The following is a 14,341-nucleotide window of genomic DNA, read 5'->3' on the forward strand; positions in this document are numbered from 1 at the left end:
TAGATCGTTTAACTACTTAAAAACGTTTAAATTAATTTTCTTCTTCTTCTTTTCTTCTTCCTCTTCTTCCTCTTCTTCTTCTTCCTCTTCTTCTTTCCTTTAAGCCAAGTAAAGTGGCTAAAATTAAACTAATATCATATCAGTATTGACGAAATGTGCCAACATTCACTGAACTTTGACTTCAGTTTCTAAAGACTCTCAAAATCAAAGTGTGATATTTTTATGGCCACGAATGATATAGCTGTTCTCCGTTCCAGCTCAATAAATGGGGCCATGTTCACCCTTATTTCTGCTGCTCCACATACATCTGAACTGTTGTGATGTTGAAATCCAACCCAATACCTTTGTCTCGTAAATACTGAATCTTTGGAGTTTGTCTTTTTCTGCCAAAAAACTGCAATTAAAAATTGGTTACCCTTCCAGGGAGTAAAATAAGTTATCCCCCAGCCAACATATCTAGGTGGGCCCCATATGAGTAAAAGGAGGACACAAAATATGGGCCCCACATGGGTTTGTCTGCGGTTTCCATGGTGGCCCCACATGGGTTTGCCCATGTAGGGCCAACGCCCACATGGGCTCACATGGGCATGTGGGGCCACCATGGAAACAGCAGACAAACCCTTAAGGGACCCATATTTTGTGTCCTCCTTTTTCCCATTTGGGGCCCACCTAGACAGAATGCTCATTGTAGGGAAGGAGGTTGGCAGTCATGGAATTTTATGGAACAACCTTCACCATTCACCTCATTTCTTTTAACATGTTTTTTTTTTCTTGTGTATAAGCAAATAATTCATATGAAAATAAATGAAAGAAGAAAAGGCTCATATTTACTTTCATATTAGATTTATTTAATGTTAAAACAAACCTTATATAAGTGCATGCAAATACTTTTTGTTGCAAACATGTGTTAAATCAACTATAAAAATCAGCTTCTAACTCACATTTCGCTATAGAAACAGAAACAAAGCAGTTCCTAAAATAAATTCAGATTCTCATTAATCAGGAAATGCTACTTCAGGCTCTATCATAAAATAATCATCTCGTCAGTGTTACCATGTTGTCATGAAATCCATTCTTTATGATAATCTGAACATGTACTTGCTGGTCTTTGACCTTACAAAGAAGCTCGAAACATATTTTTTAAATCATCTAGTTGAGGGGCATTCCTGCGACCACTTCAGACTCGATTCCACATTCATCATTCCCACGTCTTATTTTGAAGAAACCTGTATGCGGAAAGCAACATGCAGACATTATTTCCAATTCTTACTGTATTCGAATGTTGTGAACTTTGCATTTTGTTTTGTAGAATATGAATTTAAAACAAAACGTCACATATTCACTTTTACCTTTGTCTCCCCAGTCATTGTTCCAGGAATTCGCAGCCAGCCAGTAGGGGGTGCCATTCTCCTCCCCCCAGCCTAGGATCTTTATGGCATGACCTCCCAGCATTTCTCCAGTCACATGCTGATACACGCCTGTTACAGCAAGAAAGAGCTCATTAACTTTATTCTGTTCAGGCAGAAAATTATAATTCAGCAGAAGTCCCCGATGCCTAAGGAAGAGCATGCACTTAGAAGAGCACTCTTCTAAGTGTCAGTTTGAAGAAGACAGGAATATGTGGAAACTCAGTTGTGACTCAGTGGTTTATATGAATGCAACAAGCAGGATCAGACTGAACAGGACTTCAGCAGATAACTGCCCTGCTTATTTGTCTCTGTATCCAAAGCCTAAGAAAAGAAATGAGGTGAATCCACCTTGCTATGTTGTTGAAACACTTAGGAAAGAAGAAGACAAATACTTTAAAAAAAGATGTGTGTGTGTGTGTGTGTGTGTGTGTGTGTGGGTGTGTGTGTGTGTGTGTGTGTGTGTGTGTGTGTGTGTGTGTGTACACAGCTGGGATAGTGAATGCCTCACCAGATTTGTACTGCAGAAAATCCTCATAGACACTAAAAGCTGCCTCCACAGGACCGTTCTTATACAGCTCTGTCATGATCTGCTGCTGCTCCGAAGGGATGCTGTACGAGCGCTGGCCTAAAGGGGTGCAGACAAAGCTTAGAGTCAGACACGAGATAAACCAAAGCCAGCAAAGCTGTTTTGAAAATGCCTCTACCAAAGTGTTTGTCCTTCGGGTAAGACGGAGTATACCCATCCCTGCATTGCTGCACACATTTCGGGGTTTCTGTTTCGCCTTGGCACGGAGGACGGGTTCCATTTACGTGATGTTCACAGGCGGCAATGGTGTAGGGTCTGCAACCTGTAACATACACACACACACACACACACAGCTGCTAAGTTTATTGGCCCTCAAAAGATGCAGTTTGAGTGTGGGATGAACTTACCGACTTTGGAGTCATACAGGCCTCCTGTCACAAGACCAGTCTTTGTCCAGAACTCCCAAGCAGCTGAGGAGTAACCACCGAAACACCTGCAAGCAAACAAACACATGGTATGTGTTGCTTTAAAAAATCTTTCAAAAGGGCAAGAGAATGAAAGAATATGAAGGAGACACACAAAATGGCTTGAATGTACTGTCTTTTCTCCTTGATCAGCTACCAGACTGTTCACAATGCAACTGAGCAGTGTTTCCATTTGAAGAATTGAACCGCTGTTGTCACTTCTCAAGCATAGTTATCTTCTGGATATTTAAGAATCTAGAAGTGCCCTTTTATGTGGAGACATTTCTTTTGCTCACCCCATTCCACAATCATCACAGCAGGTGAGCAGATCTTCAGCAGAAATCTCCAAAGTGACCTTACCACCACTTTGGATACACAGACGGTCAGATATTGCTTCCACCGCCCCAAAAGCCTGTAGGGGAAAAAAAGATAAATAACAAAATGTTTTGAAATAAAATGCTGGTTTTTATTTTATTTGTAGGGCTGTTTTTTTGTGTGTGTGTTTTTTTTACCCAGCAGGATCCACAGGAGCCCTGGTCTCTGATCTGATTGAGGGTTGGACAGTTGGGCCACTGCTGGCGTGGATCAAAGCTGTCTGGAAGGTTTATGCCTTCAATGTTATGAACCCTAAACAAGAGAGGAGACAGTCTGTAACACACTGCAGATGACAAACCTGCCTATTGCCACCTGCTTGGTCATGTGAGAGTTTGAACACTCACATCTCACACCCTGAAACGTGAAACACTGTTAATACTTACACCTCTGGCAGTCTGGGTCCCTTCAGGATGGTCCCACAAAGCCCTCTCACATAGCTAATGTCAACATTATGGAAGTTCTGGCCAGCCTAAACAAGAGCGAAGTAATACAGCTGGATTATTACCACAGTCTGTGGCTGTGTCACTTTTATCATGGGGAAAAAACACAGGAATAGTCTCACAGTCCAGGTGGTGTTGGCTTTGTTGATAAGGTGGATCAGTTCTGAGGAGAAGGGAGAGGGATTAGGTCGAGCCCAGGCAACGGACCCCGCCACCGCGACACAGAGCAGGAAGAAAGGATGCATCCTGAATAACAGATGGCATTATTAGTCAATGGGAGAAACATTATTAAAACACCTCAAATCATAAAAAGAAATATGATAATTGTGGCTGTAATTACACACTATTTACTGTTCCAAGTGATGCTAGCTGTTATGCTTATTTTCTCTGATTAAAACCAGAAACATGTAGTTCATTTTATATAGGATGACACCATTTCAAAGAAGTCAATTATTGGATAACTTTCCAAACGTTGAATTATTAAATTCTGAGACAAACCAGTGCTGTAAGTATTAATATGAATAAAAATGATTTCAATATTTACAATTCTAGTTACAAGAGCAAAAAAAGACATCTCAAATCAATGTCCTCCTACCTGAGTTGCTGTTTCAAAGTGGAAAGCTTCTCTTCACCGCTATTTTCGTTCCCGTCAAAGAACAAGGTCTGTTGAGGTCCTTTATGTGAGCTGCAAAGTCATGGAATCACATGTTTATGCAATAAATGTATCATAACTGTTTGTCTCATGTGACCTGAAAAACTCCAAAGGTTAACTATTGCTCTTGGAATTAGCACACAGGTGAGAATAAAAACTGAAATAAGCAAACCCATGCAAGTCCCTCTTTATTTTGAAATTGTATGGATCTCAGTCTTCTGCTTTAAAATCTATACCTCTGCTAAAAAAAAATAAAATAAATCATTAGTATTGAAGGAGGTTGATTTACTTCTAAAGAAAAAGCAAATCAAATATATTTTCATAAATCTCATGGAACAACAAAAACAAACAATAATTTGCTATAGCTTGCCTCGTAGTGGCCATGAGATTGAATGACGATCACCTGCCTTCCATAAATCTGAAGCAGCTTCCAATATTTAACTTTTGCTTTACAATTATTGTTAGGTCAGTTTTAAGGTCGCTCATGACTTAGACTTAGCATTATATTAACAGGGCGTCATGTGCCTAAAAAACAGCTGTAAACTTGATTTATTATAATCCACGCTGCTGTGAAAAATGTTTTGATGTTACAGATTTCTTGCTGTGGTATCTGGTAATAAGTTTCAAATTGCTAAAAAAAAAAAATTAAGATTCTGCTTAGCTGAAATTTCCACGTACTGGAGGATTTTGAGGCATGAATGGACTGTTTAAAGTAATACCACATATCAGATTTAAGCTCAGACTTTGACTAGGCCACTCCACCATCTTACTTTTTGGGTCACACAGATGTGGACACACATATATACTAAAGGTCACTGTCCTCCTACAGACTCTAACTCCAGTGTGCTTTAGCTTGAAGTCGCCCACTAGAAATTATCTTTCAGGTTCCACTTGTCTCACAAGTCTACGAAAATGTTTGTAAGTCTTCGAATTGTTCAGACATTTCTTGTTTGGAAATATGAAATAGGCCCTTGTGTTAAGCCACAGTTTAAACGTTGGGACTGTCTCAGGGAAACGTAAAACAGGAAAAATGAACTGAACTTTGGGAAGGGAGGTGTGTAACGTCTCCCTTGTTCGTTTAGTACCCGGGAAACACAAAGGTGGTGAAACAGAGTAGTAGCTGTGAACGTAATTGGTTCAAGTTTGCATAAATTTGACTACTCAATCCACAAAAAATAAAATAAAAAAATAGCTTCCAGATGCATTATTTATTTGTAGGTTCATTTTAACAAGGTTCTCCATCTTTGACTCAAATAAAACAAAACAGAAGTGCAAGCTTACTCTGATTTCACACAGATTGCAGCCTTTAGCTTCTTTATTTCTTCAAATATGTACAAATGAAAATGACACATTACATAGCAATGTTTGTAGCCCTCCTTTGGTTCTGTACAAAGTCACTCTGTGCTAGCCTTTCACCAAAGCTGGTAAGGACACTTTGCCAACAAATTTCCTTTTGTTCAAAATATATTTCACTTTATTCCATTCCATTCCTTTTTTTTTAGTACATGACTGATAAAATTAGCAGAAAGGTCTTTCCCACATATTGTTGAATAAAGTCAAAACTGAATGAAACAGGAAATGTTCTAAATCGGTTAATGGAATATGTCCACGTGATCCAACAGTGCAAATGCTGACGTACTTTCAAGTGTCTCTCACAGTGAGGATTCAACAAGAACACAAAAAAGCTAAAATTTCAGAAAACAAAAATCAGTGAAACTTCACAAAGGTTGATGGCTGTTCTCTAAGATCCTAAAATTGTCCTTTTGCGGTAAACACAAAATGGATGAGAACGTGTCAACACCGCAGAATTTTTTATAGATCAGGCTGCAAAAAGAATCCCAAAGTTCAACAAGTCTGTGGTTCTTCAACAGCCGATGTGAGACTTCAAATGTGGGAAGACGTTCCTCAGGTTTCCCAAGGAAGAGAAGGACTAGATGTTCAGGAAAAGACAGAGTTTGTTTTTGTTTTTTTTTTCCAGTCGGGAAGAGAGTCACTGCATGTCCCCCGTGCCCTGCGCCTGGGCAGCTGTCGTACTGAGATACTGCCAGCTCAGCGCTGCCAGCAGCATGGCAGCCGACAGGTACATAGGAGACAGGTGGTGGTTCCTGGAGCTGAGGTCGGGTTGAGGAAGGGCCGATTTCTCCTGGATCACAGCCAGGATGTGCAGCGTCTTGTCCCGCGTCGGATCGGTGAGGGAGACCTTCTGTAAGATCTGCAAAAAGAGAGAGGAAAGTTGGGTCAAGAGGGTCAAATGGCAGAAGCCGGCAGAGAAAAGACTGAGGGAACCTACAAACCTCTTGGCTGTACTGGGCGATGATGCTCTGCACTGCCCTCATGTTGGTGGCTTCCATCATGAGGGTGACAGCCTGTCCCTTTCTGATCTTCACCACACCCTGAAACACCATCGGGTTGTTGTAGCACGTTGAGAGGGTAGCTATTGCCATCACCTGGTTGACAGAGGAATTGCATCTTTTCAGTCGACAAAAATCAAAGCGCTTGCCTGAATTATCATCCCAAAAGAAGATTTTATTTTTTTAATGCATGCCAGAAATCCATTTAACATACATATACATAAAAAAACAGTATGTATTTGGGTGTCTGATGTAGCTACTTCTGTGAAACCAATGAGAAAAACATCAACAACTCTTGGTATTTGATTCTGGGATTTTTCAAACAGCTGAAATATCCATAAATAAGGAGGGCAGATGTAATTAAACACTGTTCCAGACAAGAAGTCTGTAAATGATTTAAAAAGTGAATATTTCTTAGAAAGAAGAGACTTCTGGTTTTATAACGGTTTCCAGGCGTCGTAGAAATCAGCATAAAGTGTCAGTCCCAGTGAACTCCCCACTACGTTGACATTGCAACTACTTTATATTGCAGTAGCCATATTACTATAAACCAGTAATAATGCTTACTACTGGTTTTAATGTACACCAATTATTTTTGAAAGGTCAGTTCCAAATCTACAGACAAGCTGATGACGTCAAACCTTTCCTTTAGTTTAAAGTACCTTTAATGAGATGCACAAAGAGTGAAACACCTGGACATGAAGTGAAACCACCACATTATTTGAGTAGCAGACCAAATGGTCTTTACTTGTGGAATGGCGCAGAAATTGAAGACGCTTTGGTTGCGCAGCCGAGACAGGTAGGCGATGACGTCGGGGACGTGACGCAGAGCGTCGGTGACCAGCAGGTTGAGACAGGACAGCGCCGACTCCAGCTTCTCGGGCTGGGCTAGATCCTCCAGACGGCTCGCAAACTGGCTCCACGCCTGCACGGCGACACAAGAGAGATGCCATTTACAACATTTCCTGCAGCCAACGTGTCCCTCGGTAAGAACTGCAGCTTTTTTTTATCCTACGTACAAACTGCAAAGTGTTAACAGTGGGCAAAAATGAATCGCCTATATGTCTAATGATACTAATAAACGCTTTATTTCAATTCAGTGGCCATCTTTTGTAAATGACTCACATTCCTGAAGCGAATAAAACTGCAACAACTGCAACGCCAACAAGCTCAATCTAACTGGATGTTTTTGCTGCTGTTGTTGTTACCTCTTTTGGCCAAAAGGCCCGTCCCTCCTGAGTATCTTCCAGATAGTCTCGGATGATGTTGGTTTTCTGCAGGAACAGGCCCATTGAGTTTGCCAGCTCCGTGTCCCGTCCCACCTCTGGATCCTCCAGCTGGGAGGCAGAGAAGAGCCGCGACAGACCGATGCCGACGAGACCGGCAACGTAGTGGCAGTACTGCACGGATCAAAAAAGGCCACACAACGAGGCTGTTATCGTTACAGCGAGGTACTAATAATACCATTGTGGCTGAAAGGTCACTTTACGTTGCCCCTGGATTAGTCATTAGTTCTCAGCTTATTACACATTTACAATCATAGGGACAAACACTTGCTGAATCTATTGTAACTTTTTTTCCTAGAATGGAAAAAAATAACAGTGTGTGTGGAATTCAAAACATGCAAGATTAAAGATAAGGCAGTGATCAGCTGCCAGCACAGTCTATTGCAATCATTAGGCAGAACCTGTATAAGAAAATCAAACATGCGTAGGAACCCATTCAAAGTCATTTATATTGCCGTTTTGCTTCTAACATGACTGTGACACATGGATAACACTTACCAGGTCCCACTCCTTCATGGATCCCACCTTCTTCTCCAGAAATTCAGCCATCCCGACTCCCATCCGCTGGCAGATGTCACAGATGACGTCTCTGTATTCCTGAGCAAGGTTTCTAAATTCCAGTGATATCTGGGTTCAAACAATCCAGGACAATCACAGTTACTCTTAAAGAACTGCACTAATGCAAATGCACATAAACTCTCTTATGCAAGAAATCCCTCTGCAGAGGTTTTAATGGCTTCCTTTGTGCGTGCATGGGTGCCGCTGACCGTAGGGAAATCCTCCAGAACTTGACGGTCCTTTTCATGGCTCTCAGTGAAGCACCACTCCTCCTGGTACAGGTACGTGTGGAAATTGTTAAGCATGGGCACCTTCTTCTCCAGAGGGATGGTCATGTCGTCCTCAACTGTGTCCAGTGCACGAAGCACCAGGTAGAAGATGCAAACCGCATGTCTGGATCAAAATAAATAAAAACAAAAAAAAAAAACTTGCAAGGTTACAACTACGAAGTTTAATGTGTTTCATTGGAATTTTATTTGACAGACCAAAACAATCTGTTAAACTGTTTGTTTAAACAGGAAACGAACAAACCATTTAGATATTTTCCCTTTAATATTTACATAATTTTCAAACAATTTAAATAAATGATTAAACCAGTCCTTGAGAAAGGCATATTGGGTAACCGTGAACTGATGGTTTGCTGCAGCCAAATAGGATTTTACAAAGCAATGTGCAAAGTACACTCTAATGACTGTCATTTAGGATAGCAAATAACTGAAGAAGTTATTGATTTATTGGGGCTGTTGACTGTTTTATAAAAGTTAAACTGATGCAACGTGTCCCTCAGGAGGAGCCGACAAACGCATTGCTTTTGCAGACAGACAAAGGAGCTGCAGATGTCTCGACATGCCTGAAGTTTTATAGTGAAGGACTCAATAAGGCTGAAATACACGCAAATCTACCTTCTCGATTCTTTATATTTTCCCAAGGGAAGACCCAAGCTGCAGCCATCATGCTATGGAACATTTTGCAGACACGCCTCTCCTCACCTGCAGCCAGCTGAGCCCCGACTCACCTCAGCTCTCCGTCCAGTGCCTGAATCACGGCCGCAAAGCTCCTGCTGGTCTGATTCAGATACACGTAGCAGGTCCGCAGGCTGTCGCTCATGGACTCCTGGCAGGAGAGACAAAGAAAGGCCGTTTGTCGGTAGAAACCCGCGGCTCTGAGGGCGCTACTGGGTCTGGTGGCCTCCTGCAGGCCCCTCTCCCCGCGCCTCCTCCAGCCCTGCAGGACGGACCGAGGGGGAGCGGAGCCGCAGCCTCGCGGCGCCACCGAGAGAGAGCGCTTCAACACGGACAGAGAGGCCGGACATTTGCAGCAGGCTCCGGCCATGCGAAAAGCCTGACGGGAAGAGCCCGAGCCTGCAGTTAGGAGACGACACGGTCCATGTGGAAGCCACGCTGCTTGGGGGAGTTTCAAACTCCCAGTCCATGTAGAGGACAAGAGAGCGGGGAGAGGGGTCGAAGCGCGTTGTAAAATCTCTTGGAGGGCGTGAGGTCGCTCCGCAGGTCTATAAACAAGCTTATCGCTGCATTAGCAGAGCGGAGCTGGCGCAGAGCGTTTGTAGATCTGTTGTTATGATCAGGCACACTTCCCCACCCCCTCTAACCCAAAACACGAGCAGCTGCAACGTTGTTTCCTAATCCAACTTGAGGAAATATTACCGTTTAGATCAATTTAGATCTAACGCTAGTCATAAAGACATATAGGACGCACTGCTGCAGGGTTGTAGTATATGCTTTTATTAATCGAGTTCACTGCAAAACGAGTGTTTATTTCTGCAAAATGAATTATCGAAAAGCAGAACTAAGAGGGTGGGGGTGCGGGTGGGGGGGTGCGCTTTGCTGACACCTTGTGGAAGACCGTGGGAACTACATCCGTTTGTATTTTCTTGAAAAGCAGTGCAGTAAATAAGGTTAAACAGGCTCAAATGAAACACAGGGCTCTAAGAAAACGTTCTGTTGTATTTTCAGGCGCAACTCAATAAATTCTTTGAGGGTTTTAAGAAGAGTTGTGATGGAGAGTTTTATTTACCTTGGGAATGTGAAAACATTTCCCATGCTAGCCTGAAACAGGCTGTCACCCTTCCAAACAAACACGTTTATGCTATGTTAAATGTCAACCAAAGTTCCTAACATTTTCGAGGCGTCAATAGTGGAATACAGTGGCTTACCTTTCAGTGATCACTTCTCCACATCTGTCTTTGATATCGTTAATAAAGGGAGTCAGATTGGCTTTTTGCTCTAGCTTGAAATAAAGGCCACCCAATCAATGCGATCCCTTTAGAGTGGGTTAAGATTAATTCGGATCACTACATTTGCCAGGATACATTTAGAAGGATGCAACACTCTTTGGAGCAACAGCCTCTGCATTGCAGTGACATCTATGATGCGCTGAGATGTCGGCAACAAAAACCGGGAGTCTGTTTTAAGACATTTTTGCAGCCTGTTTTTTTGTTTTGTTTTGTTTTGTTTTGATTTGTTTTTTCCAGGTCACATTGGTGTTTAAACTGTGGGATTATCATCTCTCCTTAGTGGTGAACCCTCCAAGCTCATTATGCAATTTAAATCCTACGTCAGTGGTCACCTCTGCCTGGTAAGAGCGCAGATCTAATTTGACAAAGTCCTATTAGTTGCTTGCTTCCACTCTCGACAGCGCAATTAATTGCACTGCAAAGTAGCAGGCCTACATTCTAATAGGCCTGTATGTTCATTTTATTATCATTTGCATATTTTTTGTAGCTGTTCTGAAAAGCAGAACATGACGTGCTGCATAATCCCCATGATAAATCCAGCCTCTCTATAGTGCAGCGTCTGTCTCAGTTGCGGAACGTATTTTACTCACATAATCCAACTTTGGCATGACAGCTCTGCATCCTCCCATCTTAAACTTAAACAGGTTAAATATCTCCTCCGGATGTCCCAGCGATTTCAGGATGTCCATGTTGCCTCAGGTTGTCCGGGTCTCACTCTGGCAGACTGGTGTGCAGTACCGAACAGATGCTCTCCATCGGCTATTTCCTCGCCGAGATGCAGCTGTCCAAAGACCACCATTAAGCGAATGATGTTTTCTGTCTCAAGCGCGTCATATGGACTGACGCTTACGATTGGCTGACTCCTCATGGGTTTACAGCGAAAGGTCCAATGAGCGACCAGAGCGTCTGGCGTGATGCCCCGCCCCAATAAAGTGTCATCTGAGCGCACCTTTTGATTGGCCCGTTGATCATCCGAAAGAAAAACCATACCTGCGCAATAATACTTAAATCGACGGAAGCAGGCCTGTATGGCAGGCCATTAAATCATATAATTAAACCACATTGTGGTATAGACGCTTTGTATCTTTGCAACGTTATAGTAGCAGAAGCATAACTCTGGAAAGAATTAACCGCATGTAATGCTAACACTATTAACTTTATTTATTTATTTATTTATTTATTTATTTATTTAGTGTGTTCCTTGCTACATAGTCAAAAAGCATTGAGTCTGAATCCCTTCAGTGTCTTATTTTCTATTAAAAAAACAGAGGTCAGGGATATATTAGCTGTTGACTTTGTTGAATTAATGGAAACGTATTTGGTTTGGGCAACTCTTTTATTAACTAATGACTTAATTAATGGAATTAGGTCCTCCCAACAAAGAATATTTGCAGGAAGCTATTGTTTGCCCAAAGAAAACACTAAAAGTTTTCAGAGGTCATTTTTCATTTTAAAATGCAATGTTAGGCTTATATTACAGATTATTATTATAAAAACGTTAAACACACACCAGCTACTTCATTAGTGTTACTGCTTGCAATAATTTAGGAATCCACATGTGGTGAAGAGAGACAACTTGCTGTGTGGCATCAAAATGTGGAGAAAAAAAATGGTGAAAGAGCCAATTTGGGAAATTGGGTGTTTCCCAAATTCATTCTTCTGAGTGTTTATTTTCAGGTATCTTTGGGGTTTACAGAAAATGGTCTACAAAAGAGAAAATATGCAATGAGCAGCAGTTTGGAACAATAAGTCAGAGGTCAGATGAGAATGGACGAATCGTTTTGATATGACACAAAAGCAACAGCAGTTTAAATAACCGCTTGTGAAGATCTATGTGTGTATTACTTACCAATGCTGAATACACAACTCATTAAACCCTGAAGCAGATGGGCTACAGCAGCAGAAGACATCACCAGGTGCCACTCCTGTTAGGTAAGAACAGGAAACTGAAGGGACAATTTACACAAGCTCATCAACGTTTGGTGACAAAGTGAGAAGAAAATTTTGGGGTTCGATGGGTATCAATTGCAGATGATATAGTCAGATTTGGCATCTATGTAAGAGTATAAATCCATCTAGCAGGCAGTTTGTGGGAAAATTAGCTCTGCTATACAGCAGACACTCCTATATAGGTTAATAATGTAACAACAACCAGATGTTTTGGGCAATTTTTTGACTCAGTGCCACAAAAAACCTAACAGAGTGTATCTAATTGAGTGACTGGTGAATATTTATTTATTGTAGAAGTCCTGTCTTGCTATTATGTGACAAATTAGCTTGCCCCGTCATTGATACTAATTGTTATTTTAAAAGTGTCCACACACTAATAAACTGTGAAATGCGGAGAAAAAGTCAACCAAATTTAAACATGAATAAATACATTATTTGCTTTGACAACTTTGGCATAAAGGGGTGAAAAAATAATATTATACTTCCTAAATAAATGCTAATATTCAACTATTAAATGAGGCTTCAGGTAGTGTCTTGCCTCTAACTGTGGACTACAGCTTGTTGACACTGAGATAAGCTGAGCTCCCTGATTATCACGTAGCACATAAACAAGGCACACACAGCTCTGATGTCCAAACATGTGGGGCACAGACATTCAAAATCACATTTTTTTGCTTCCCATTTATTTGACTTCCTCCTTGCAGGCTCTCCTACACAACGCCTGGATAAACCAGCACAAACACAGAGTAGGTATACAATGTTGCACAATTGTACATGAAAATATTAAACACGCAAACATAAGAGAAAGGACAAGAATTGTTATATTTAACCCAGTTTGACCTACATTTCAAAAATGAATAAATCAATGAAATGAGTGGGTTAAAAAATCCTAATGCACATACACACATGCTGGTACATGTAGATATTTTTCTATAACAATAAGGCCACATCCTGCAGACTACGGTTATTCAGAAAAATGCTGGCTGCATTACTTTCATATGTCTCAATTCCACAGTATGTCATTCAGCACTAGGCGTTGTGATAATAATCACACCCATTCAGGAGCCTATGTTTCTGTTTTGGAGTAATTGGTTTACTTGATAATCAAGCAAACCAAGTTCAGCGGAAATTCAACAAGCCCAAGCCAACAAGCTCTTTGTTTGCCTAATCAAACAAAGAGCCCTAGAAATCTACCAATAGAGATGAGTTGTTACTTATTTAATGGTACACTTTGCAAGTACCTGTCAACTTCCGTTTTCCTTCAAAACTGCCTTAGTTTTTTTTGTATTATTTCAATATTCTTCCATGTTTTATTCCATATTGAGTTCCATTAGTGGCAAAAATAAGTTTGTGTCTATAAGAAGTATGTAGTGCTCTTGTACAATGCATCATGTCTAAGAGTATATGTAAAGTGTCTGTTTACTGCAATGTGTCTATGTGCCACACTCAATGTGGTATTCTGACCTACAGCAGTTCAAAATAAAGACTCATGCTCTAGACATTTTATGTTTTTCATGTCAGGGTTTAAGTTCAAGATCAATAAAAAAAAATCTCTCAAAACAAAATCCAGAAACAAAACTACTACTGAGAGTAATTATTTTATGTATGTGGAACACTTGTGAATGCTTCAAATTTATCTTTATATGTATCAGTTTCAGTTTCCCACAAGTGTGATATTTATAGCAAATGGGAGCTCGTCTAGGTTAGACTGCTGAATGCTTTATTCATTTTAAAGGATCAAAAGTGTGTCAAGAACATATCCTCCACACCGTGGTGGGTCTTTTGTCGGTAAAATAGCTATTAAATACTTCAAAGTGTTTTTTTTTTTGTTTGTTTGTTTTTGTTATTTAAATGTTATTAATGTTTCTGAAGTGTTGAAAACTGTACATCATCACTACGTTACCCCTTGACCCAAACAGGTTTAGGTCAGCTGGTGACATGAAATAAAACATAAGATCATTCAGCCAATCATCTTTTTAACAGAAAGAAAGTTGCAGCAATAACTACAAAGCATTCATAATCACAACTAGAGAAAGGAATCCTGCAGAATGAAGAAAAAAAATGTATTAGTCCTAC

At 40.8% G+C, this 14,341-nt stretch overlaps 2 protein-coding genes across 3 annotated transcripts; both read right to left on the minus strand.

The window, feature by feature from the left end:
- Positions 1–995: 995 nt before the first annotated feature.
- On the minus strand, positions 996–3,918 carry ctsbb (cathepsin Bb). The gene is made up of 10 exons (XM_007552867.2): positions 3,810–3,918; positions 3,337–3,460; positions 3,158–3,243; positions 2,912–3,026; positions 2,696–2,811; positions 2,343–2,428; positions 2,114–2,257; positions 1,918–2,034; positions 1,350–1,478; positions 996–1,226 (listed from the first exon to the last, which is right to left on the minus strand). Exons 2-10 carry the CDS (start codon positions 3,457–3,459, stop codon positions 1,150–1,152), a joined length of 993 nt encoding a protein of 330 aa, XP_007552929.1. The 5' UTR covers position 3,460; positions 3,810–3,918; the 3' UTR covers positions 996–1,149.
- A 1,143-nt stretch (positions 3,919–5,061) lies between these two features.
- On the minus strand, positions 5,062–11,130 carry fdft1 (farnesyl-diphosphate farnesyltransferase 1). Of its 2 annotated transcripts, XM_007552869.2 has the most exons (8): positions 10,906–11,130; positions 9,077–9,174; positions 8,271–8,454; positions 8,002–8,130; positions 7,426–7,617; positions 6,966–7,142; positions 6,161–6,313; positions 5,857–6,078 (listed from the first exon to the last, which is right to left on the minus strand). In XM_007552869.2, the coding sequence occupies exons 1-8, from the start codon at positions 11,002–11,004 to the stop codon at positions 5,857–5,859; spliced, it is 1,254 nt and encodes a 417-aa protein (XP_007552931.1). In that variant the 5' UTR covers positions 11,005–11,130. The 2 variants fall into 2 exon arrangements, with proteins under 2 accessions (XP_007552930.1, XP_007552931.1); XM_007552868.2 differs by lacking the exon at positions 10,906–11,130 and having other exon boundaries at positions 5,062–6,078; positions 9,077–9,393.
- Positions 11,131–14,341: the final 3,211 nt, after the last annotated feature.

The sequence above is a fragment of the Poecilia formosa genome, unplaced genomic scaffold (genome assembly GCF_000485575.1).
Source record: "Poecilia formosa unplaced genomic scaffold, Poecilia_formosa-5.1.2 Scaffold53, whole genome shotgun sequence".
Taxonomy (NCBI): Eukaryota; Metazoa; Chordata; class Actinopteri; order Cyprinodontiformes; family Poeciliidae; genus Poecilia; species Poecilia formosa.

Bases quoted from the DNA above. Each gene is read 5' to 3' on its own strand.
- ctsbb (XM_007552867.2), bottom strand. From the start codon at position 3,459: ATGCATCCTTTCTTCCTGCTCTGTGTCGCGGTGGCGGGGTCCGTTGCC. The intron at 2,812-2,911 runs GTAAAAAAAACA...TTTCCCCTACAG, and splicing joins GCTCCTGTGGATCCTGCTGG to GCTTTTGGGGCGGTGGAAGC. The intron at 2,035-2,113 runs GTAGAGGCATTT...GCACCCCTTTAG, and splicing joins CCCGAAGGACAAACACTTTG to GCCAGCGCTCGTACAGCATC.
- fdft1 (XM_007552868.2), bottom strand. From the start codon at position 9,393: ATGGCCGGAGCCTGCTGCAAATGTCCGGCCTCTCTGTCCGTGTTGAAG. The intron at 8,455-9,076 runs GTGAGTCGGGGC...ATTTTGATCCAG, and splicing joins GCACTGGACGGAGAGCTGAG to ACATGCGGTTTGCATCTTCT. The intron at 7,618-8,001 runs GTAAGTGTTATC...TGATCCGTGCAG, and splicing joins CCATGAAGGAGTGGGACCTG to TACTGCCACTACGTTGCCGG.